Source organism: Sinocyclocheilus grahami, unplaced genomic scaffold (genome assembly GCF_001515645.1).
Source record: "Sinocyclocheilus grahami isolate Dianchi unplaced genomic scaffold, SAMN03320097.WGS_v1.1 scaffold7.1, whole genome shotgun sequence".
Taxonomy (NCBI): Eukaryota; Metazoa; Chordata; class Actinopteri; order Cypriniformes; family Cyprinidae; genus Sinocyclocheilus; species Sinocyclocheilus grahami.
In genome coordinates, this window is record NW_015505186.1 from 1169731 (window position 1) to 1195243 (window position 25513).

General features: G+C 39.3%; 2 protein-coding genes across 2 annotated transcripts in view; one reads left to right on the forward strand and one right to left on the reverse strand.

The window, feature by feature from the left end:
• Positions 1–10381: 10381 nt before the first annotated feature.
• LOC107589380 (roundabout homolog 4-like) lies at positions 10382–22354 on the forward strand. The gene is made up of 19 exons (XM_016277798.1): positions 10382–10394; positions 10767–10924; positions 11124–11244; positions 11325–11463; positions 11636–11763; positions 11861–11976; positions 12066–12300; positions 14336–14457; positions 14959–15130; positions 15213–15398; positions 15483–15525; positions 15914–16029; positions 16271–16591; positions 16669–16776; positions 16870–17008; positions 18601–18855; positions 18938–19269; positions 20776–20837; positions 21805–22354. The coding sequence occupies exons 1-19, from the start codon at positions 10382–10384 to the stop codon at positions 21961–21963; spliced, it is 2925 nt and encodes a 974-aa protein (XP_016133284.1). The 3' UTR covers positions 21964–22354.
• Positions 22355–24584: 2230 nt separating this feature from the next.
• The window catches only part of LOC107589390 (roundabout homolog 2-like), a 91208-nt gene continuing 90279 nt past the window's right edge, over positions 24585–25513 (reverse strand). The window contains exon 27 of the mRNA XM_016277810.1: positions 24585–24635. Within this exon, the coding sequence (XP_016133296.1) occupies positions 24585–24635 (51 nt within the window). The remainder of the gene's footprint in view (positions 24636–25513) is intronic.

Here is a 25513-nt window from a genome sequence, read left to right on the forward strand (position 1 = left end):
GACGTGTCAATGAATTTGGCTACAGTTGTCGTATTCCTCTTGTTAAGCCACTCCTGAACCACAGACAACGTCAGAGGCGTCTTACCTGGGCTAAGGAGAAGAAGAACTGGACTGTTGCCCAGTGGTCCAAAGTCCTCTTTTCAGATGAGCGAGTTTTGTATTTCATTTGGAAACCACGGTCCTAGAGTCTGGAGGAAGGGTGGAGAAGCTCATAGCCCAAGTTGCTTGAAGTCCAGTGTTAAATTTCCACAGTCTGTGATGATTTGGTGTGCAAAGTCATCTGCTGGTGGTTGTCCATTGTGTTTTTTGAAAACCAACGTCACTGCACCTGTTTACCAAGACATTTTGGAGCACTTCATGCTTCCTTCTCCTTCAGCTTTTTGAAGATGCTGATTTCATTTTTCCAGCAGGATTTGGCACCTGCCCACACTGCCAAAAGCACCAAAAGTTGGTTAAATGACCATGGTGTTGGTGTGCTTGACTGGCCAGCAAACTCACCAGACCTGAACCCCATAGAGAATCTATGGGGTATTGTCAAGAGGAAAATGAGAAACAAGAGACCAAAAAATGCAGATGAGTTGAAGGCCACTGTCAAAGAAACCTGGGCTTCCATACCACCTCAGCAGTGCCACAAACTGATCACCTCCATGCCACACCGAATTGAGGCAGTAATTAAAGCAAAAGGAGCCCCTACCAAGTATTGAGTACATGTACAGTAAATGAACATACTTTCCAGAAGGCCAACAATTCACAAAAAAAATTTTTTTTATTTGTCTCAAGTATTCTAATTTGTTGAGATAGTGAATTGGTGGGTTTTTGTTAAATGTGAGCCAAAATCATCACAATTAAAAGAACAAAAGACTTAAACTAATTCAGTCTGTGTGCATTGAATTTATTTAATACACAAGTTTCACAATTTGAGTTTAATTACTGAAATAAATGAATTTTTCCACGACATTCTAATTTGAGATGGACCTGTATATATACACATACACTCACACACTTCATTAGGTCTAGTCTATCTGGTCTAGTGAGGTTTGCATTTCTTGAAGTTCTTAAAAGAACCCTGCTGACCTCTAGTGGAGAAAAGCATAACATGCTGAATGGATTTCATGTTAATTAAAAATATTAATGGAAACATCAAAGCAATCATGGCTTTAATTACTTTCCAGTAACTGTATAATGTGTTAAATAATTCATGCCGTAAGCCTGTGATTTTTTTTTTTTTCAGATAGTGGATATGTTCTTCATCGGCCGCTACGTGCTTCTGTCCTTGGTGAGCGTGGTGTTCTTGGCAGCCCTGTTCATGTTGCTGCCCTTACATTTCCTGGAGCCCGTTTATGCCAAGCCCCTGAGAACACACTAGACCACGAGGCTTCATGTGCCAAACTCCTACAGATATCCCAAAGCGGGGCAGCCAACCTGGCAGCGCTGTCGATCAACGAGCCCTGCTTGAGATGAGAGGACAGCAGAAGGTTCCAGGGCTTTTGTCTTCCTGTCCAAATCAGAGATGTCCACATCTCTCTGAGAGCGCAGCACAGAGGGGTCTGAATGCAGCATGTGCAGTGCTAACGTTTTCAGAAGGGTGTGGTTGGGTAAAGTTTTGTATGTTAGATATGTAATTGGAAATTAAGTTTGTTTTTCTGAGCCTTTTTTTCCTGTTTTGCAGTTTTGTCATTTTAAATGTAGTGCATTTTTACTGTTGAAAATAATGAATACATATTATTTTTATGTCAGACTTCTTGTTTGTTCATTTCTTTAATTAGTGGTGTTGGCCAAGGAGAGCATTAGGATTAGTTTTTTTTTTTCACTGTGACCAGATCACTGAGTCAGTGTGTAAGAAACAAGAAACAGATCAGTCTGATTCATGAATGATTCCTTTAGACTGGTTTTGTGAACTGATTATTAAGTCAATGAGTCAGTCAAACTCAATTACCAGTTTAATCTGATTCATGGGTGACAACTTTTTTTTTGCAAAACATAAGCATCACTTTTTTATTATTGCTCATATTTGGAGATATGTTTTTTTTACAACTTGGACCCATAACTCACCCATAACCCGGCATCATAAATTGTGGTTCATTGAGGAGTGGTGCTGTTTCACTTTTCAAAGTGACTAGATGTAGATTAAAGGGATAGTTCACCAAAAAATGAAAATTTGATGTTTATCTGCTTACCCCCAGGGCATCCAAGATGTAGGTGACTTTGTTTCTTCAGTAGAACACAATCGAAGATTTTTAACTCAACTCAAGTCTGTCAGTCTTATAATGGAAGTGAATGGGAATCACTGCTTTGAGAGTAAAAAAAAAAAAACATACACAAAAAAACCAAGTTAAACCCTGCGGCTCGTGACGATACATTGATGTGTAAAGACATGAAATGATCGGTCTGTGCAAGAAACTGAACAGTATTTATATCGTTTTATACCTCTGATGCACTGCAATGTCTGAACTGTCCTGAGTGCGTCCTGGGCTCGTCCTCACAGCCGGTGCGTGACGCGTCTTCTTCTTGCTTTACGGCGGATCACAGACTTATAAGTGCATTACCGCCACATATCTCTCAAATGGACCATTGACACTCCTAATTGAGATTGTAGAAAGAGTGGCAATGGTCCATTTGAGAGATAGGTGGCGGTAATGCACTTATAAGATCCGCCATAAAGCAAGAAGAAGAAGAAGACACGTCATGCGCCGGCTGTCGAGGATGTGCTCAGGACGCGCTCAGGACATTTCAGACATTGCAGTGCATCAGAGGTATAAAACGATATAAATACTGTTCAGTTTCTTGCACAGACCGATCGTTTTGTGTCTTTACACATCAATGTATCGTCACGAGCCACAGGGTTTAATTTGGTTTTGTTTGTGTATGTTTTCTTTTTTACTCTCAAAGCCGTGATTCCCATTCACTTCCATTATAAGACTGACAGACTGCAACGGTTTGACTTAAAAATCTTCGATTATGTTCTACTGAAGAAACAAAGTCACCTACATATTGGATGCATTGGGGGAAAGCAGATAAACACAAAATTTTGGGTGAACTATCCCTTGAAAAATTAATTTACTTTATTGGCATTTATGGTTCCATGAAGAACCTTTAACATCCATGGAACCTTTCCATTACACCAAAGGTTATTTTTCTTCGCACTAAGAAAAAAGAAATATTTTAAGAAATGTTTACTGAGGTTCTTAAGGGAACTGAAAATTGTTCTTCTATAGCATCATAGCAAAACCCCCCTATTGGAGCCTTTATTTCTAAGAACGTAATACACAAAATCTCAAATATACAGTTCTCTCTTATGATTTGCCTCTTGTCTTTCTTAGGTATTGCATGTGCGTACTCTAATTGCGTCCTGTGCATTTGCCCGTGCTTTAGCGATAGAATTAAATTATTTTCGCTCCTGGATTAAACCTTAGAAAAGTTTTTCACAAGAGATCAATGAAAATACTACGTGAAATCTTGTTGGTTGAGAGTGGAATCTGGTATTCTTCAACAATCAAAAATGGATCTTTAATTTATTAACAATTTAATATGTTTTAAAAACATTAATTAAATTTAGCATATAAATGTGCAGAAAAGGGGTAATGATTTTGACATATAAATGACCTAAGTACTTCACCACACCATCAACATTACACTGCAGAAGGCACTTCAGTCATAATCACTGCATATTTTCAGTGCCTTTGCTGCATGAAATCACATTCTAATACCCCAGTCCATTAATTGGTTATCTGCAAACTCAAATTTCGCTCATTCACAGCTAAAACCAGACAAATTTCATTTTCTTGGTCCCATATTGACATGCTAATTTTGGCCTTATGGAAGCATTCTTTAAGACACTGTCTCACTCTCCGCACAATACCACAAAGACGCAGGGAGCAAAGTTGGGCGGTCCAACAAAGCTTCAAGCTGCGCAAGTTGATTATTTTGTTCTTAACAAGGCGAATACTCTGTGTGGGTCCTTTGTTGCCTCAGACGTTTACTTTCATTTTCATAAATCTCTCTTGGAGGCAAACTTCACAGGGGAAGATGGAGGTTGTTACTGCTTATTATTTTCACAGGCATGTTGTACATGTGTGCTGTGATCCTTACAGCATGAAGACAATAAAAGCTCCAAACTGGATACAAAACATGTTAGCTGTGGTTTCACCAGCTAAAAAGCCATAAGCAACCGATCAAACGTGTGACAAATCCAACACGACATTAATAGTCCAGAGAAGTATCTATGTGTGTAAGCGCGACCCAGGATATGGGTGTGGGTGCTGCCGAGGCTCGCGGGAGAGGGGAAGGGATGAGGAGGGGAACAGCGTGAACACTAGATCCTGCTTTGTGATTCACTCATGCAGAACTTTTGCCCTCACACCCCTGGCCTTCTATTCTCCAGCTCTTAGCTCTGCATGCCCACCCTTCACCCCTCGCACCCCCATCTCCATCCCTGAGAATTTTTAATCTAATCAGTGTTGGATAAATGTTACTCGTATCAATTGTTCCATTTTAGAATCTGTAAAGGATTCCTAAAAAGAATGGTGCAAGCATCAACTCCTGTTGGTTGTTGTCGGATACAAAATATCTGAGGTCGGTTATAGGTGTGGGGTCAGGTAAGGGTCAAATGTGGGTGCTAAACTGGAAGTCAAAGTAAATTAAATGATTTTACAGTAAACTAAAATATTAGGAATGTGTTTTGTGGATGTGCAAAAAGGGGGCTGAAAAATAAAGACATTTTGCAGTTGAAAGATAAAGACATTAATATTTTTAATATTAGTATATGTTTTATATTTTAAAATCAATTTAATAATTATTTTACATTTTATTAACTATATGTGTTGGGAATTTTGGCAGCAAACAAGTTTTTGATTTGAAACACTGCATTCCGATGGACCTATTCACACCAGGGGGGGAAATTCGCTCAACAACATTTTTATTATTTTTATCTATATTTTATTTTAGGCAAATTTGTGAATAATGACAGCTAACATTTTCCTGACTTCCTGTTTAGTTTAGTTTTTTATTTTATTCACACCAAGAGTGAGTATTTCTTATTGTGTATTTGTATTTGGAATACTGGCAGCAAAAAAGTTTGTGTGCGTGTGTGGTTTTTTGAAATACTGCATTCATCCAACAATAGAACAAGGTTTTTTGAAAGTAGTGCATTTTTGTTTTCTTTTCGCCCAATGAAACTCACAGACCAAGATATAAGCTTTTGTTTTGCTTTGATTCAAGGGTTATCATTCTCTACATATCCACTATCCTATCTTTCTTTATGATGGCATAAGAGTCTAATTTTTTTCTCTATCTACTTTTTTTCTCTCCGTCTCTCTCTTGCTCTCTCTTTAGGAAGATTAGCGTGTTCTCCATCCTCCTGATCTGAAAATTAAGGCACAGTTTAAGGGTCAGTGTGAGCTGGAATAGCCCTTTGCAGGTCCACCCTGACACCCCATGGAGGGCTGAAGCGTGGCTATTTTTGGGTCCTCACCAGGGTCGCTCCACATGACCTGCTACCTGGCAGGGGGTACAGTGAAAAGAGAGCATTGAATTAACAAGTGACTAGTGTTTGAAATGCAAGGTCGTGGCTTGCAATATGGGTGGTCAGTGAAATCTAAAATACATTTGTTTTAGGAACTTGAAAATACATTGCTCATTTCTCGGAAACAGCTGAATGACTGTTATGTACTTACAATGGAAGTCAATGGGGAAAAACGCACAATTAAGTAAATATGTTTTATGTATGTTTTTAGGCACTTTTTTCTTATGTAGAAGCCAAAAGGTAAGTTTTTTTTAATATTATTCTTTGCAATTCTATATTGTATTTTATAATATTATTCTTTACAATTCTATCTATTATATTGCTATTCTTTGCAATATAATAAAAGTGAATAAAAGTGGCTGTCAATCTCTAAGATGACAAAAATATCACAAAAAGTAGCATAAAACAGACTTCTGCTCTGTATTACAAGTCTTCTGATGTCATGTGATAGCTTTGTCAGAGGAACAGATTAAAGTTAAAATTCATTATTCACTAATAACTCTCCCTGGCACATTCATGAGATTAGTAGTGATGTCCAATTAGTGAATTACGCATTCTTTTGAAGCAGATATTTCAAATGAATTGACTGACCCGATTCACAAAACTGGTCAGAATGATTCATTCACAAATTAAAGAGGAGCATGAGTCATCTGAACCATTTTTGATACCTTTTTGAGAGATTGAAGATACAAATTTTGCAGAAACGGGTTCACCATGGTATTTGTGTAAAAATAATGCTATTGTACATCAGTGGTAATATTTCTTTCGCCCACATCTCTGCCTGTGGCTTACAGTCTTAAATGAATTGGGAGTTTTGTAGAATTAAATTCCGATCAGGTCAGGTCTGTAAACTCAGCATGTTTCTTCTGTTCTACTGTGCTGAAGCAGCAGGACTAGTGAGTGGAACACAAGACCGGACTGCATGAGACAAATTGCTTTCTCTGTCCCATTTGATTCAACCTCTGTGATGAGTGGGACACATACTGTGCACGCAGAAAGGTACAAATTTCTCCCTTTTTGCTTTTTGCTTCGTGAACAGTGATAAATCTGTGAATGTATGTGAACCAAAAAAGAAGAAAGGAAGAGAAAAGGCCCGTGTCTTTCCTCGTCCTCTTTGCTGCTCAGTAATCAAATTCAACTAGGTTTCTGTTGTCTGATAATTGAAATGTTTAAGTGTGAAAATCGAAATGATCTCCACTTCGAGTAAAACATCTTCACTTCGACAAATGAGAACGTTCCAGTTGCATAAGTGATTCGGTCTGCTCACCTCTCCTCTCTGCGTAAAATAGAAATTGTGTTGAGAAAGTGCAAATCCCCCCCCAGACAAAAGCCGTCCCTTTCATGGCCGACAAGCAGCGAAAGCCATTGGAGAGGGTCAGTTTTGTTTGAAAACACTCCCTCTCTCATGCTTTTGAGAGAGTAGCTTGATGCAGAAATGAAGAGTGTCTACTTCTTCTTTTGTGGTACGGGCCAATAGCAGTCAGGCAATGCGTTTTCAGCCGTTTGATGTTTTAAAGAGCGAGAGATTTTGTCATTCTGAAGGATTTGATCAGTCGACTAGCAGACACTTGATTAATGGAACTGATCCCTTTCGGTATGGGAGATCCCCTTCCGTCCCCTCCCCGTTCGCTCCCGGGCCTTGTTTTCCGTCTTTGGGACGTGCAGAACGAATGACACAGATGTTGTTGGAGGAGACAGTCCCCGTCCCTCTCCTCCTCTCCCGCGCTCCCAGCATGGGGCCTGAAACTTGTTTTTCAATCATTGTTTCTGCCAACTTCTTTCCCAAAAGAGAAAAGCGAGGCGAGAAAGAGGAGGGAGAGAGCGGAGGGAGCGCTAAATAAAAGAGGGAGGGAAAGTAAATACAAAGCATTTGTGGAATATAAAGAAAAAACATTCTTTATAACAATCTCCTGATAATTTAGCACCACAAGGACTGTGGGGAGAAGGGTGGATCGGTCAGAACCGCTTTTGGGATGGTGTAGTGGAGGGTGCAGAGCCAGAGGAGAGGAGCTTTAAGCTGAAGATGCAGGTGTCAGCATGGCTGCTGTGGGTGGCATGGCTGTGTACCTGGACCGAGGCGGCACACCAGTGCCAATGCCAGTGCGCATGCCCACCTGAGGAGCAGGTGGCGCAGAGATCAGCGAGGTCGGAGGGGAGAGGGCACCTTCGTCACCGCCTGGCACACCAGCAGGCGACACACAGGGACAGGGCCCATCGCAGGAAAGGTAAAACTAATGGATTTTTGGGGGAATATACAGTAGCACTTTTAAGAAAATTTATAATGTAAATTATATTTGCCTTTTAGTTCACGTTTTGGTAAAGAATAAGCACTCAAATTAATAATCTATAAACTTGGAGAATTTTTTTTTAAAATTTTTATCCAGGACCGAATGGTGATTTTATTCAGATTTTTTTATTAACCTAATGGCTTCGGCAGCTGATTTCAGGCATATCAGCATGGGGTCCAAAGCATGAAATTAGAAAGACAGTGATAACTTGATAAAGTCTTTCTCACTTCATGATTTTCACTTGTGGACACTCTTGATTTAATTTACATGTGAAGAATTTATTAAGTAAGTGTGACGGTACCATAGTGCATTCCATTTGCATGGCTATTAGAAGTTTTACTGTTTAAAAAACTTTTGTTGCTGTAGTTTATGATGTATTCGACCTTTTAGTGATTGGCTTTTGGAAACTGTAGGGAAATGATTAACAGGGGAAAAGATGCTGTTAAACCCATTTCCTCTTCCTTTGCTATTCTTGGTATAGTTTTTATTCATTCATATGTTTTATTTGTTTGTAATAAAAAATCCTCCCAACTGGATTCAACTATATTTATATAACATGAAATATAAAATACGTATTTCATTTTGTGTTTCAGCAGGGTTTCAGCTAGTTTTATTTCCAACATAACATTCTTGACCACTTGTTACATATTAAAAGCATGCTTTATGCCTTACTTTAGTCAGTTTTGGTAAAATAATAATAATAATGTTACGCTCAAACTCAGACATTGTTAAGGAATTCAAAGAGACTTATTTATGGGTAAAACGTGCTGAGAAGTTACTCTGGGCGCTAAATCAGCCTGGAGTTCTTTTGCGGTGCTGCTTTAATTCTATGTTGTGGTATGCAGCCCCATAGTCCCTCAACATCTTTTGTTAGTCGCTGAAAGCTGGTGATCCACAGGCCATCAAGGCACTGCTCTCTGGATCAATATACGTGTCCATCAGTGTGGCCTGCTCTTTTAGGCCACACAATGGACAGTTCTCTAAACAGCACTTTATTTATATGTGCCTTTCGAGAAAATGAACTGCCGCTGCCTCTGCTTTTCTCTCCTATCCTTTTCTTTTCGCTTTCTGTTTTCTCCTCTCTCCGTCTCAGCCCCTCAGCGACCGTATTTACAGACTTAATAGTAACTGGAATTAGCAAGTGTTGCTCCTCCGTGTTGTTTCAACTCTACAGTAGCAGCTGTGCTAAACTTTCACCTTTTGTTGATCCTTTGGTTGTATTATTTAAGAAACGTATGAATTTACAGCACAAGTTTGTGATTTAACGGAAAAAGTCTGTCACTTGAACAGTACCAATATTCACTTTAAAGTTGATCAACTTTTCTGATTTATGTGGGAATATTTCATTCTGATTTTTTTAATGACTCGTATGGTTAGCATCAGTTTGTATTCACATATTAAGCAATTTGTGCAGCTTAGAAAGGAAGTTTTTCTTGGCTGTGAGGTCTAATGCTTTCCTGTTTCTGTATGCTGTCATTACAAACATTTGATAGAGGTCTTCAGATAACACATTAAATTACTAACTCAACTAAAAGTGAAATTATACATGACCCCCACCATCGTCCTGCAGTGACAATAAAAGTTGTAAAAAACAAACAAACAAAAAACAAAAGAGTGGATATAGTAGGCTATAAAAGAAACAAATCTCGTACAGTAGTAGCCTATGTGTAAGTGTAACAAACACAATTTGGCCCAAAGTATGTCCCATTGTTTAAACTATGTCGTCTTGAATTCAAACCAAAACATAAACGGAGGGCAAAAGCACAACTTCAAAGTCCCACATGTGTAGTTTACCTCACCAATTGTTGGAGTAATTAGTTAGCGCTGGCTCGTCAAGTCGTCGGAGGTCATGAGCTGAGCTCCTGCTGCTGCTCCAGTCAGTCACCGGGGCGGGTCTCGATCCGGATGGCGCTCTGTTCAACACTCAGCCTGACTGAAACGACAGAGACATGACTGTGAAACCTGTAGATCTCAACTGAAATGCCATTCCGTCATATAACCTGTAAAACTATTCATTTTCGACGCGGATTTGTAACGCAGATAGTCTGACAGAACAACGATGCGTTTGTTTATCTTCGTAGACTGAATTCGACGTGACACGTAAAATGACGAGACACTTTATCAAGCTCTTTTGGGTTTTTGGGATTATTTATAATATTGAAGGTAAGCACAAAGTAAAGCCTAATTAACTGTTTTGTTCCAGTGTGTAACTGTCGCCAAGTAAGAGGTGAAGAAATCCTGTAATTCAGACAGACTATTTATTTATTATTATTTTTTTAAATTTAACAAAAAAGTTATTTCAATCCATAAAATAATTTTTCAAAAGGTTATTTCTAGAGATAAACTATATTGTTGTTTGTTTGCTTTTTTTGCGACAGATACGGATACATGTCATTTTCTTATAAATGTACAATAATTAATATCTAGAAACGATTAGTTTTATTTAGGCTACTGGTTTTGAAACAATAACTAAATGAGGAATTTGATTCAATTATTATTGAGATTATGATGATAATAATAAAAGGGCATATTTAATTTGTTTTGTGATCTAAATGATTCCAAATGTATTTTCATGACGATATACTGTATAATGTTCTCTTAAGAATAAATGGATGTAAAATGTAAATTACGCAAACAGTACATGTTACTTTACCTTTAATCCCCGTCATTGAGTCATTACTCCAGTCTTCAGTGTCAAATCATTCTAATATACTGATTTGGTGCTCAAGAATGTTTCTTATTATCATTAATGTTGAACAAAGTTGTGCTGCTTAATTTTGTGTATATAATTGTCTTTACTGTCACTTTTGATCTATTTACTGCACCCTTGCTGAATAAAAGGTTTAAGTTCTTTAAAAAATCTTACTGACCACAAACCTTTGAACAGTAGTTACTAGGATATACAGGTATATTATATATACACTCATTCTGACCTCATTCTGACCACTGATTTTCAGCTCTGCGAGAAGAGTTCCGTGTGCAGCCCAGTGACGTGGAGGTGGCGGTTGGCGAGGTGGCTGTGATGAACTGCAGCCCACCAGTTGGACATCCTGAGCCCAACATAACCTGGAGGAAAGACGGGATCCTAATCAACAGCAGCAATGAACATTACACTGTGAGTGCAAAACATACTCTAATCTGACATTGTTTTCTTAAAAAAAAAAAAAATGTCTTGAGAACTCTTCCCTGTATATGTCTGTAGAGGGCAGCGTGACACAGAAAGTGTATCACAGAGATAGACCTGTGCCTTAGGATCCTGAACAGTGTTTTGTGCGTCTGGATGACAGTATATTTCTGCGTATCTGTGTGTATAGGAACTGAATGGTAAACTGATCATTGCTCCGGCCCAGAAGAATGACTCTGGAGTTTACAGCTGTATAGCCTCCAACACAGTTGGAGTGAGAGAGAGCCGAGCGGCTCGGCTCTCTGTATTAGGTGAGACTCTATCTTTGCTCTAAAAGAGTATGAATAACTATTAAAGCATGGAGACTCATACATCTGACCTTCTTCCTCAGCTAAACCAGTGTTACTGCATAAACCAGAGGATGTTTCAGTGCAGCTTGGAGCATCTGCACAGTTTTTCTGTGAGGCCGATGGAGACCCTATGCCTTCTGTAGAGTGGAGCCGAGAAAAAGGACCTCTACCCAATGGCAGGTCAGATCATGATTTAATAATATAGAATCATTCAGTATATTGTAATATAGTCCCCCTGCAGTACATGAAAGAACCTTCAGGGGTCCCCCAGTTAAAAACCCCAGATGCATAATGATTGTGAAATTCCTTACAATTCACATTCCTAATCTTATATTACAATCGCATTTGCCAGATATTTAATCAACCCCGACCAGAGTCTGCAAATCCACTATGTGACGGCTCAGGACATGGGCAAGTACACCTGCACTGCGGAAAATAAGCTTGGGGTGTCTGTGGCCAGTGCACAGCTTCTTGTAGAGGGTAAGAATGCATGTAATCAGTCAAGTAACAGCACTTAAACCTCTTCCCAGCATGCCATTTGTTGAGATTAGTGATGTCTGGCTAATATATGTTATAGACGTAGGAAGCACCAGACTGAGAGACCTACACAAGGAGCTGTCTGCCTTACGCGTGAGCCTGGAGAACGTCACAGTTATGAGTACCGCCTCCAACATGTCTCAAGTCATGTGGAAGGTAATGCAGTTCACGCACCGCTCTTTAAATAATTGTATTTTCATTTTAAGACAGCATCATGTCATTAGTGTTTTCTCTTCTGTTTGTAGTTGCAGTCGTCTGCAGTGTCACAGCCTCATTATCTTGAAGGCTTTGAGGTGCTGTATCGCTCTCTCCTGCCGGCCAGCTCAGACTGGACAGCTCAAAGGGTTCCTCAGCCTGGCCTTCACACACATGTGGGACCTCTGAAGAGAGGCTACAAATATGAGTTCAAAGTCCGACCCTATGGCAGCAGCCTGTATGGCAGGGAAAGCAACACCAGACACTTACGAGTGCCAGAGATAGGTGAGAATCTAGAACATTCTTTACAAAAAAAGGACTGTGGTGGTATCTAGGGCTGCAACAACTAATTGATCAAATCGATTATTATCGATAATGAAAATCAATCGATTCTCATTATCGATTGGTTGAGTCTGCCCAGTGCACGTCCAACTTCAGCCGGTCGCATCAAATTACAGCACTGAATAACGTATTTCTATGGACAAAATGCATCTAAAAATAGTAGAGGAAACAGCTCTTGCAGGAAAAGTACGTGATCCAAGCTGCCCAAAACATGAAAAATCTTTATCTTAAGCTTCAATCAAGCTGATGCATCAGCGTAATGGCTTGCCCTGTCAGGCGCTTTGACAAATACGTGTGCGCGTCCACAGCGTGAAAAACTTTCAGTTAACGGTCATATCCTTATCTGTAAATGTCACAAATTCAAGCGAGCCTTTCCATTTGTGCATAAAGGCCCGTACTGACGGTCTGCGTTAAGTTGAAATCCTTATGCCGAGTTCACACTGCATGATTTTAACATGATTTTTCACTCGCCGACAGGTTTTGCGAAATCGCCGACAAATGCCCGAAATCGGAGGCAAATCGGTGCTCATTCACGCGACAGAGACAGACAGAGCTGTCGGCGATTCTTCCTATTGTAAAGTCATGCAGTGTGTAACCTCCTGTCGTCGTTCCATCGTGCAGTGTGAACACAGCAACAACTGAATGCTACCCCAGATAGTTGTTCAGTGTGAAACCAACAGTGACGCGACGTCTTTGAAAATCGTGCAGTGTGAACTCGGCATTACTGAAAGAGCGCTGGCACGGCGGGCACGCACGTTAAACAGACGGAACACAGTAGAGAGGGAGACAATATTCAGCGCAAAAACATTACTTGTGCTGAAATATCTGTTGTTGAACATTCAATTTAGCATTTAGCAAAAATAACATTTTTGTTATTATGTGAATAAATACTATTTAGTTGTTACGGGTTGTTGTTTGCCCAATAAATGGCAATAACATTTTTAGATTTAAACAAATTTTTGAGATTCCTGAAATATTAGTTTTCTCTATTATGACAGGTGGTCTAATAAATTGTTAAGCACTGTATGTTTTCATAGCATTCAGTTGGCACATTTGTTTGAAGGACATTGGGCAGAATGTGGAATAGTGTGTTTTTGTCAATAAAATTCAAATAAAGAGAATATTTTTTTGAATATTTTGGGGGGGGGGGGGGGTTCAGCCCTAGTGGTATCATGTTCAAAGATGGTAATACTATGCTTCTTTATTAATGATTACCATATACCATGGTATTTGCATGGTACTCCAAAGTACTTTAGTCAAGGGTCATTATTATTAACTAAAAAGATAAAGAACATTTTTGTTACTTGAAACAAAATAAACGTTAAATAAAATAAAATATATTTAAACTAGCAACTAACCTTTAGTTTAACTTGAAGTGCTAAAGTAACTAAAACTAAATAAACTAAAACTAATAAATAAAAATGAACAAAAACCATATAGGCATATTTTAAAAAATTATAAAATAAAAATGACAAAAAAATACACACATGTACTAAATTACTAAAACATGAACTATAACTATAAAAATTAAAACAGAAAATATTAAAATAAAATAATAACAGAAACTATAATAGTATATCAACAATACTAAGATAACGCTGATTATTTTGGGGGGGGGGGGCGTAATCTTATTGTGGTTACTTCATATTTGTTACTTCTGATAGTTATACTCTTTTGTACTTATGCACTGCCATTCAAAAGGTCAGTAAGTTCATGTGACACTGAAGACTGAAGTATCGATGCTGAAAACTCAGCTTTGCCATCACAGAAATAACTTACATTTAAAAATATATATTAAAATAGAAATTATTTCACAATATTAATCTTTTTATTGTATTTTTTATTAAATAAATGCAGCCCTAGTGAGCATAAGAGACTTCTTACAGAAACATAAAAAAATGTACTAACCCTAAACCATTGGACTATTAAACCCAAGCTGTCACCATGTGCTAACTGTAACCATGTCCCTTGTTCTCAGTCCCCAGCGCGCCACCTCAGGATCTGTCCATAACAATGCCCACTGACCGTAACGACACTGTGCACCTCAGCTGGGAGCCTCCACCTCATGACGCTCACAATGGAATCATTCAGGGATATCAGGTATTACTAGCATAAAGACACGCATTGTGAAACAATGCTAATAATGCCCTGAGAGGCTTTCTCTCCAGCAGATATGGAGAAACTCGTAAGAGACAATAGATTTTTTTTTGTAGTTCCAAAAATGTATGGAAATGTCATGTTTGATCAAAGGAAGCCTAGAAGCAGTTAAATAATTCATATTTTCAGCCTCAGAATCTCTGATCACATAAAAATCACATGACCCTGCCAAAATCAACCATTTCAGACAGACTGGCTGCTACAACACTTCAGAGAGTAATTAGAGTCACATTTTTTTTATTAGTCCAAAATTCAGTTTCTGACCACAAAATTGATGCACATTTTCCACTGATGTCTTTGCATTAGCAGAGACTGCTGCACCATTACAGTCTATTATTGTGATATTATCAATATCATGTTGACCTAAAATCACATAAAAAAATAGATAAATATATAGTACATGTAGCAGCCTGCTTGATTTTACCATGCTGTTGTTTCTGACAGGTGTGGTGTGTGGAGTCAGAGGAACAGAAGTCTTTTAACTGGACGGTGGACAGTGGAACACACAGTATTGAGATCAGCACACTGCAGCCCGGAAAGCTGTTCTGGGTCACGGTGGCTGCCGTTAATGGGGCAGGAGTGGGGGTCCAAAGCAACCCATACAAACTGCTCATAGGTAATCGAACAAAACGGGTATAAAACAATCATTTTAAAGCATAATCTACTCAATATGTTACCTGTTGCTCTCTTTTTCACAGAGTTGAGGCAGGAGGCGACACCGTTTCAGCCAGGCATACTCAGTATGTCTCATTTCCTTGCTGTGATTAAAGAGCCGGTATTCATCGGCAGCGTTGGCACCCTCCTGTGGTGTGTTTTGATGATTACTGCCGTGTTTTTGTACAGGAGACATGTCAGACCCACCAACCTGGGAGGCAAACACTCAGGTAATCTATAATAAAGTCTCGATTTACTTCCTTTTTTCTATACACACATAGTCATACAAATATAATTGTCTCTTTCATTTATAGGCTTGTATAGACTGGAAAGTGAAGATCTCATCATCAAACACAGGTAAAAAAAAAAAAGATGTTTGATTTAAAAACACAGTAATGGAAGCATAGTACAGTGATGATTTCTATAGAAGCTCATCTCTGTACTCCATGTGAGAAAAAAGCCATGTTTTGATAAATCAAAATTATGAGATTTAAAAAAATCTAAATTATGACATACTAAATTGCAATTATGAGATAGTCTTCTTATATTTTAGAAGTTATTTTTTATCTCATAATTATGGCTTAATATCTCATTTGTCAATATAATTTATCTCTAAAATAACTGTTTATCTCATAATCATAATTTACCAAAGCATGATTTTTTTTCTTATGTAACAGTAATACTATACTTATGAAATAGGCTTCCATGAGTAACTGAGTCAACATCCTTATAATTCCCTTTCTAGGATGGCGGCACCAGACTCTCCGTGGATCTCTGGAGGCTGGAGGCCAGATTCCAGCAGTGAGCCCAAGCAGGGCATTTGGACCCCGAGTCAAGAGAACTCTGGCTTCCGGAGGACAAGTAAGTCACAATTTTAGGTAAAATACATAGTAATAACCTCCCCTCGAGTTTCAGCCCTCATCTACTTCTCTTTTTTTCCTCTCGTCATCTCTCCGGATGACAGATACGTCCTTATAAGAACCATCAAAATACGCTTGTCACCCCTGAAGTCACGACTCTGCAGAGTCCTCATCAACTCTAATTACCATTGACATCTTGGCACATTATGTAAATCAGTCTGTTTTTACCTCCCTACTGACAGCTCTGCCCATTACGGCTAAAAAGGACTCCAACCCCCTCCGGTCAGCCGTCCCGATTGTACCAGACAATTGCGGCGTCTATGGCACCTTTTATGTGGATCTAACCGGCAATGGAATGAAGACGTTTAATAGTCCAGGTCACTGTCCCAGAATGCCTCACGGCAAATCTCAGCTGCATAACTCCGAGACCGTTCGGATCACCGAACCCATCGTCAAAACTGCCGTCGTGAGGGAAGTGCAGGCGTTGCCATGGAAACGTGCCCTCCCTGCCCAGCCCAACATGGGAGTTCTGAAGGAATCGTGGCAGAAAAATTACAAGCGTGGTGAGACATTCATTCATTCAGCGAGTCATTCACATTCATTTCGTCCAGCAGTAACACATGTTGTAATCTACTTCCAGAGCTGCATGCGGTAAAAAGTGCTCCGTTAATGCCCGTGAGTCAACGAGCATTGGCAGTGTGCAGTGCACCGAGTAACCATCAGCAAAGATTCAGTCAGCACCCTGCAGGTTTGAACATCAGCGTGTCTCGTGTTTAAAATGCTATTCTCATTACGCAGTCTATTTATTAGAACTCTTCTAAGCTGGTCTACATTCCCTCAGGTGGTGTATCAGAGCCTGTGAAGCCACTGGGTTCTCCGCGTATCCTGCACTACTCTGCCTCTCTGCAGCTGGTGGACATGTTACCCAGCCCTCCGCCTCTTCCTATGGAGGACAACCACAGCCTCAGCTCAGAGGACGAGTGAGAATCACACCTATACACAAAGCAAAATTTAAATGTGCAGAGATTTTATTGCTCATATATAGCTCAGTAGAACATGTTGGTAAAACTATTATAATATTAATTAATTGGTTAACTTTTGGTAATGCATTAGATATCTTGAAGTAACAAAGGACAATATTTTTGCCAGCATTTATTAATCTAAGTTAAAGGAATAGTTCACCCAAAATAAAATTCTGTTATCTTTTACCTTACGCCCATGTCGTCCAAACCTCAATGACTTGCTTTCTTCTGGAACACAGCAGAAGATATTTTGAGAAATGTCTGTTTTTTGTTTTTTTGCGTATGAAGGTCAGTGGGCTCCAGTATTCCAACATTCTTTCTTCGACAGTACACAAACGAAGCTATTTTCATACAGGTTTGGAATGACATGAGAATGAGTAAATGATGACAGAATTTTCATTTTTGGATGAACTACTATTTAAATGTTACTTTCTAAATACAGTTTAACATTTCAAATAGTTTAAATCACTGTTCAGTTCAGCTAAAGTAATTGAACGTTACTGTAAAGTGGTGCTGTTATGTGGCTTAAAGATATCAACTTTGTGCCATGTTTCCCCTAAAATAGGAGTAATAAAAATAAGCACAAATGAGACAATCAATGACATGCTAAAAAGAGTTTTAAAATGAATGTAGGAAACAAAATAATTTGGACTACTCTGGAAAGACTTTGTTATAAGACGTTTGCAGGTGTCTAGGGAACTCAGAGCACAGTATTTGACATCTGAATCTATAAAGGAGATATGAGATCACTGGGGTCTTTCTCTCAGCAGAAACTTCTGAGAAGCTATAAATTCATCTATTTTCTATCCATTTAATCTCTTAGCTATCTATGAGAAACAATTAAAGATATGAACGTGATCTCATTTGTGATTTTTCTTTCCTGTGGGCAACAGTATTCAGCAGAATGCTTTGAAGATTTATCAGAGAGTTCAATTCCATCTCAGTGCACAGGAACATACTAGAAGTCTTTCTTCTCACGGTGGCTTCTTTAAACGGCGATAAACTTCAGTGTTTCACCATTCTGTCATAGCAGGATGCGAGTGGTGTAAAATGACTACTGACACAAGAGCTCAAGATTTGTGTCCATTTCTCACAGACCTGTGAGGGGTTGTGGCCTTGCCTGTCTGTAATGACGGTGTCTGTGACAATACCATGTCATTATACCGTGAGAAAAGAGAAGTCTACTACTGTCTGCTCTCAAACTAAAAGTCTGGAAACCAATTTAACTTGTAGCTCAACTCTAATGGACAGGGAGTCTGAAGGGGAAATGGCCCACACTATTTATTAGAAGGTCTGTAAGTGGGAGGAAGCATTTTGAATGCTGTTGGACACAAACAGGAAGCTTCTTCCGGCAGTGCAGACTGAGGCTGGAGGCATCATGGTACAAGAGAAAGAAAAAAGTGGATAGCTGGAAGGGACACAAACACCTTCCTAAAAGAACATTTTATTATATAAATATTAGGTGTAGTGTGCTAGCTAGTATGAATTTATTTACTGGTCAAAGGAACAATTATTAATATGCTCATATTTCTGTATATCTGATCCCTCAGGTCTACCAGATCCACTAAGTTGACAGTTGACATCGGATCTCAGCAGTCTGTTTGTGCTGCCTCTGGGCTCCAGGGTCCCGCTACGGTTACTACAGGCTGTCCAACCCACCACAGCCCAGCCCAGCCAAGCCCGTCCTACAGCCACCTGTCCACGGCCTCCTTCTGTCTCTCCACTGACGACTACCAGGACACCACGCTCAGTACTCAGGGCCACACTCAATACATGGAGATCAGCCCCAAGCCACAGGGGCAAAGGTAAAAGAACACCTGAGTCCTGAGAGAACATATATGTGAAGGGAGTATCAAGACAAGGGCTAATTGTGATGTCTCCCAACAGTGCGTCCCATCAAAGTTCTCCTTCAATGCCACGTCCATTCTCTCCCACACCCACGTTTGGTTACATCTGTGGGCCTGCCGACCGGGAGATGGATGACGAGGAGGAGTCTCGGGCAGTCGGCCTCAGAAGAGCCACACTGAGGAGCACGCCCTCATCTTGTTGCAGCGAATGGGAGGGTTCGTTGTGGAACGGCTGGGGTTCGGTGTCCGAAAGCAATGTGACAAGCACTCGAACCAGTATCATCAGCTCTTCTGACTGCTCGTTCATAAACGATGCGAACTTTGCCCGCGTCTTGGCTATGACAGCCGAATCCATGAGTGGTACTTTATCAGGCAAGTTAAAACTCTCTTTAGCTTCTGTAGAATAAGTTTTAATTTATAGTCTTCACATGATTCAAGTTTTAAGTTGGTTAACAGCAAGAACAGATGTAGGTGCCAGAAATGTCCACTAGGTGGAACAACCTGCTCACGCAGTCAATGTTCTATCAGCAGCTCTACACAGATTCACCACCCCTGAAAGCTCTGCTAATTTCCACAGAAATGAAGTGAAATAAAAATGCCTGCTAAATGAATACATGTAAATATTTTGACTAATTTTAATCAAGCTTTCAGGTACCAATAAGTTTGTAGTACTCTTACAGTACATCTCAAGATATATTTCACCTTGTTTAAATGTGTTCTTGAAATTTCTACAAACTTGTAAGTTATTTATAAATCTGACCACATGAGTTGCCAAAAACTGTGATCACATTTTACTTTTCTTTCTACACCAGCTTTTCTCAGTTCATCATTGTCAGTCACTAGTTTTTCAGCTCTGCAGGGCTGTAAAATTATTCTGCATCATTTGCATAGTCAACAAAAAAGCATTATGTAAATACTTGCTGCAATTAAGTTCTATTGAAATGATTCATAATTATGTAAGACATAAACAGTCTATACAGTGCAACCAAAGTATTTTGGCACTTAAGTGTCACAAAAAATTTTGCATTAAATAACAAGGCATCAACGCAAGTGGCTTTGACAGTGTTCTATAGAAAGACAGCACAAGCAAAACGTTTCACAAAAAAGACGTTTGTTAAGTTTTAAATGATAGTTGAAGACCATGCTTTTGGGCACTCAGATTGTCAAATTTTAATGGAACATGTTCATAGTTAACTTGATAAAATACACCTGTCTTCAGCTTGAGACCAGTACATAATAATAGCAAAAATGGCTCATATAACAATGAGGTTAGTTCTGAGAAAAGCTCTAGCATTATCTGATTTGATATTTTGATGTCTAATCACATTCAGACGGTTTGAAGTGTTATTCCAGTACTTTTTGGGATCGTTGCATAACTAGAGGGGAGAACTGTATCTGAGATGAGAATTTTCATTGTCAGATCAGATTCACGAGGCACTGCAGCATTACGCTTCCCAATGAGACAGTGAAAAATAGCAGCGCTACTTTGGTACAATGAAAAATAATGGGATTTGAGGGCCTTGTCTGCAAATTGTCTGAGCTCCCCCACCATCCTCTCTGAAGTTTCAGCAAATCAATCACGGCTTTCAAAAGAGAAACCTACAGGGACTTTCCTCTCTCCATTTGCTGATTGTTTCCCCCTTTCTATCTTTCAATCTCCGTGCATGCTTCAGGTTAAATGACTAGTACACTGTAACTGATGAGTCCAGCAATGTTGTGCGTTATCATTCAGTGTTATAATGTTGAAATTGACTTGTACATCTTTATACGTGTTAACAGATTGCTTTTCTTTGTGTATTTTGTATCTATGTGCATGGGCATGCATTCATCTCCCTTGATTTCCTTCGTGATGTGTGTGTGATCCTGCATTTTCTGCAGATTTCTCCCCGCCTGCATCCCCCCTGAGTGTTCTGTTCCCCCCTCGAGAGTGTTTTGGAGAGGTGGAGCCGCTGCCCGTGTGGGATATACAGTGCAACCAAAGTATTTTGGCACTTAAGTGTCAGAAAAAATTTTGCATTAAATAACAAGGCATCAACGCAAGTGGCTTTGACAGTGTTCTATAGAAAGACAGCACAAGCAAAACGTTTCACAAAAAAGACGTTTGTTAAGTTTTAAATGATACTCAGATTGTTAAATTTTAATGGAACATGTTCATAGTTAACTTGATAAAATACACCTGTCTTCAGCTTGAGACCAGTACATAATAATAGCAAAAATGGCTCATATAACAATGGGGTTAGTTCTGAGAAAAGCTCTAGCATTATCTGATTTGATATTTTGATGTCTAATCACATTCAGACGGTTTGAAGTGTTATTCCAGTACTTTTTGGGATCGTTGCATAACTAGAGGGGAGAACTGTATTTGAGATGAGAATTTTCATTGTCAGATCAGATTCACGAGGCACTGCAGCATTACGCTTCCCAATGAGACAGTGAAAAATAGCAGCGCTACTTTGGTACAATGAAAAATAATGGGATTTGAGGGCCTTGTCTGCAAATTGTCTGAGCTCCCCCACCATCCTCTCTGAAGTTTCAGCAAATCAATCACGGCTTTCAAAAGAGAAACCTACAGGGACTTTCCTCTCTCCATTTGCTGATTGTTTCCCCCTTTCTATCTTTCAATCTCCGTGCATGCTTCAGGTTAAATGACTAGTACACTGTAACTGATGAGTCCAGCAACGTTGTGCGTTATCATTCAGTGTTATAATGTTGAAATTGACTTGTACATCTTTATACGTGTTAACAGATTGCTTTTCTTTGTGTATTTTGTATCTATGTGCATGGGCATGCATTCATCTCCCTTGATTTCCTTCGTGATGTGTGTGTGATCCTGCATTTTCTGCAGATTTCTCCCCGCCTGCATCCCCCCTGAGTGTTCTGTTCCCCCCTCGAGAGTGTTTTGGAGAGGTGGAGCCGCTGCCCGTGTGGGACTGGAGCACCGCGTGGGTGGAGGAGTTGGAGGCCCAGTTTAAAGCCTCCAGAGAGGCCAGAAGAACCCCCACATCTAGCCTACACTCGGGCATTGAGCACTGGAGAGGACATCTGGAGAACCCCTCGCACCGATGATCGACTTGCACATGCCTAGAGGTAGTTTATGGACTACATTTCCCTGCGTTCCTCAGGGCAACCCCCCCTTCTTTGTAGTTTCGAAGGACTTGGGTATGTAGCAAGGTCAATTAAGTAGAAGAACACACTGCTGCAAGGTACAATAGGTGCAGTTTATATGCCACTTTACATATGGACAGTTGAGTTGTACCACACCATAATAAAGACTATTGTACAGGACGCTCATGTTGCCATTCAAAGAAATGTAAATAAACCAATTTTATTTAATAATCCTCCACACACGATTTTGTAAAATCATATACGCTTTTATATGACAGAGTTATCTAAAATACACAGGAAATATTATTCAAGACGTTTTTTGTATTTTAGGAGTCCTTTCTTATTATTTTATAATTCAAAAATACTCTTCTTTTTTTCTTTTTTTTACATTGAAAAATGTTAGTTCATTTTGCATTTGAATTGGAATATAACTGAACTAAATGTTAGCAATTTTAGATCAATTTTTTGTTTTTATTGTTGATTATTGTTTTTTTTGTATGAACGTAGTTTGAGTAGACATACTGTTTTGGCTGTCAGTTTTTTTTTTTACGTACGTTATAAATATTCCTCAGAATTGCTGCACTACTAAAAAGCCACAGTTTAATTACTTCTATTTTTACTAACTGCCTTTTTAAAGTTAATAAAAAGATTATAAATGAACATTTTAATCGCAAGTATCTGCCTCTTGGATCACTATGACATATGTTTGTGTTTGTTGCATTTGTGTCCAACTGTCTTGTAGTTAAGGGAGCACAAGAGGTCTGTCAAGAGAACATGTACGGCCGTCCAGAGCGCTAATCCTCACCGCAAGCCAGCAGAACCAAATCAGACAACCCTAGACACCCGCTGGACAGACACACACACACACACACACACTCACAGAAAACACAAGTGACCATGGCATGACTGCAGAGGGATTATCGCTTGTTCCTTTCTCTCTCTCTCTCCCTACGGCCATATGCTTGGCACAAAAACACACCTCCCCCATTACACACTTTTATGCGTGTGCGCACAAACACACTGTTCGGATCTACAGCCTTGAATTTGTCTATGGCCAAAAAGGCATCTTTTTATAGCCTGCTGGTAATCCTTTGACTCAGTTTGCCATGCAAGAGCACACTAATACGGTACCAAGTTTTGCTCCTCTCTTGCTCAGTTTCTTTCATTCATTTGTTACAGAAGAGCACCCCACATTTGTCTGCAAGGATTATTTTGCATGAAATAATTCTACTTCTGATGAAAACGCTTGCTGATAAGCGATTGAGATAAAATATTCAACTATTCAAATATTCAACTACATTTTTGCATTTCTTATCCAAAAGGTAAAAATAAAGTCACAGCTGTGAGATATGAAGTTGAAATTATGAGAAATAATGCTTCAAATACAAGATTTAGTCACAATTGTGAGAAATAAAGTAGCAATTCTGTTATAAAGTTGCTAATATTATAACTAGTAACAAACATGACAAAGTCCAAGTTGAGAGACATAAATTTGCAATTGTGCAATATAAAATTGCATTATGAGAAATAAAGTTGCAATTTTGAGAAATATTTGTTATTATAATGTAAAGCCGGAAATCAAGTCACAATTGTTAGATATAAAGTGGCAAATGTGAGAAATAAAGTTGTGGGATATAAATTTTCAAATACAATAAATATTAACAAACCTGGGAAACTGTGCAACTGTGAGACAGAAAACTGCAAATATGAGAAAGTCAGAATTGTGAGAAATAAAGTTACAATTATGAGATAAAAAGAAAGAGTTGGTATTAGGATCTAAAGTTGCAAATGCTAAAAATAATTGGACACAACTGAAAATGTCAACTGAGAAATAAAGTTTAAATTGTTAGATATTTAAAAATTGCAGTTATGAGAAAAAAGCAAAACTTTAACTAGAAACTGTAAGATGCAAAACGTATTATTACTTCTATTGTCATTTTGTAAGGTAGAAAAAGGTTTCTATAAAAAGTACAAGTCTGATCGTTTCAAAAAGTAATCACATACATTTGCTCAGCAATCTGCATATTTAGAGGTATCATTCAGTACTACAAAATGGTACTGGATTAGTTCTGCTCCAAAGTTTAATACTTACTGTTAAGGGTTTGTTCAAATGTCTAATCTTAAGTATAAGTGATAGCAATAGTAATGACTTTAGCAAGCAACACTAAAATATGCCAGCGTCATTGTTTCCAAATTTCTGTCAGACCATTTCTAAATTCTGTCAGCCCCAAATGTTTCCAGGAATAGTTAGCACATGGGACAGATTTTCAAGGTAATGCATTGCGGCACTAAATTATCGGCTAAATTTATATTAATGTCCAACACCTGAGTCATCATCTCTCTTGACTGCATCCGTCAACGCACTAAATGAAAATTAAAGCCCCTGTGTGGCGCGCCATCCAGTCGAGTGGGCTTACCCAGGGTCCCGTGCCCAGTCGGAGGTTCAGAGGCGGGTGTGTGGAGATGAGAAATGGCAGAGTGTTTTGCACAGACCCCATGGGATCCAGCCTTCTGTTGGCCTTCACTGACCCAGATCTGCCCTGAGAAAGATTAAACTCAAGGGTCCTTCTGTTCCCTAAAGCCTACGCTCCACAGGCAGGGTACACAAATCCAAACCAGTTCGACTGGAGCTGCTGAGAGAAAAGAAAAAGCATTTATGTGCAATTGGTCGAGAATTGCAGAGATTACACCAAACAGTCAACTGCGTATTCAAGAACCTCTCACGGGCCGATGGTTCGGTTTATCTCAGAGGCGCAAACATTGCTCACTTGCCACATAAATGAGTCCTAGTACCTAGCTAACAGCCCGGCAGCTGTGTGGCTCTAAACGCTAATATCATTCTTTTCTCATCTCTAAAGAGCATTCAGCCGTTTTAACCCGGTGTTCATCGTAAAACATCTTGACATTGATTTCAAAGCCAAATGCCAAAGCCGCTGTTTTACTAGTTTGTTTGAACATTGTCCTCTTGGTTTTAATGTGGCAATTGCATGCGCTTTGCATACATTAAATGAACAATGAGGTTGAAGGCATCCATCTTGGGGTTCTGTAATTAACATGGAAATGGGAGAATGGTATTTTGACTGTGCTTTGCTCCCCTCTGGCCCTCCTGGGTGTGTCTTCACTGACACAAAGCTAATGAATGAGCTAGTGATTTATGGGTAGTGGGTCTCCACTTAAGGAAGAGTGCGTGTCTTGACTACTTGGTCTGAATTCTAAGGAGACCTTCAAAGGTGAAAGCTCAGATGTACCCTCTACCTCTCTCAAGAAATTGCACCCTCCGTGTGATCCACCTCTAGGATTGATTCATATTGAAAATGATAATCATGAGAAGAACTTTGACTGGCTGCTCAAAACTTAAATCCCATTGTTTATGAGGCTTGGAAAATGTAATAGCACAAATTAGTACCTACATGGTTATGTTGAACACAGTGGAACATGTTATTGGATCAACAGCCTTGTTAAAATGGGGTTTTTAGTTCCAACTTGCTCCAACACCTCCCTGGAATGTTCT

What these genes read in the sequence shown, in the direction of transcription:
- LOC107589380 (XM_016277798.1), top strand. An exon ending in CTCTGGCTTCCGGAGGACAA is followed by an intron (nt 16,030 to 16,270) that starts GTAAGTCACAAT and finishes CCCTACTGACAG; the next exon opens with CTCTGCCCATTACGGCTAAA. An exon ending in CTCGAGAGTGTTTTGGAGAG is followed by an intron (nt 20,838 to 21,804) that starts GTGGAGCCGCTG and finishes TGTTTTGGAGAG; the next exon opens with GTGGAGCCGCTGCCCGTGTG.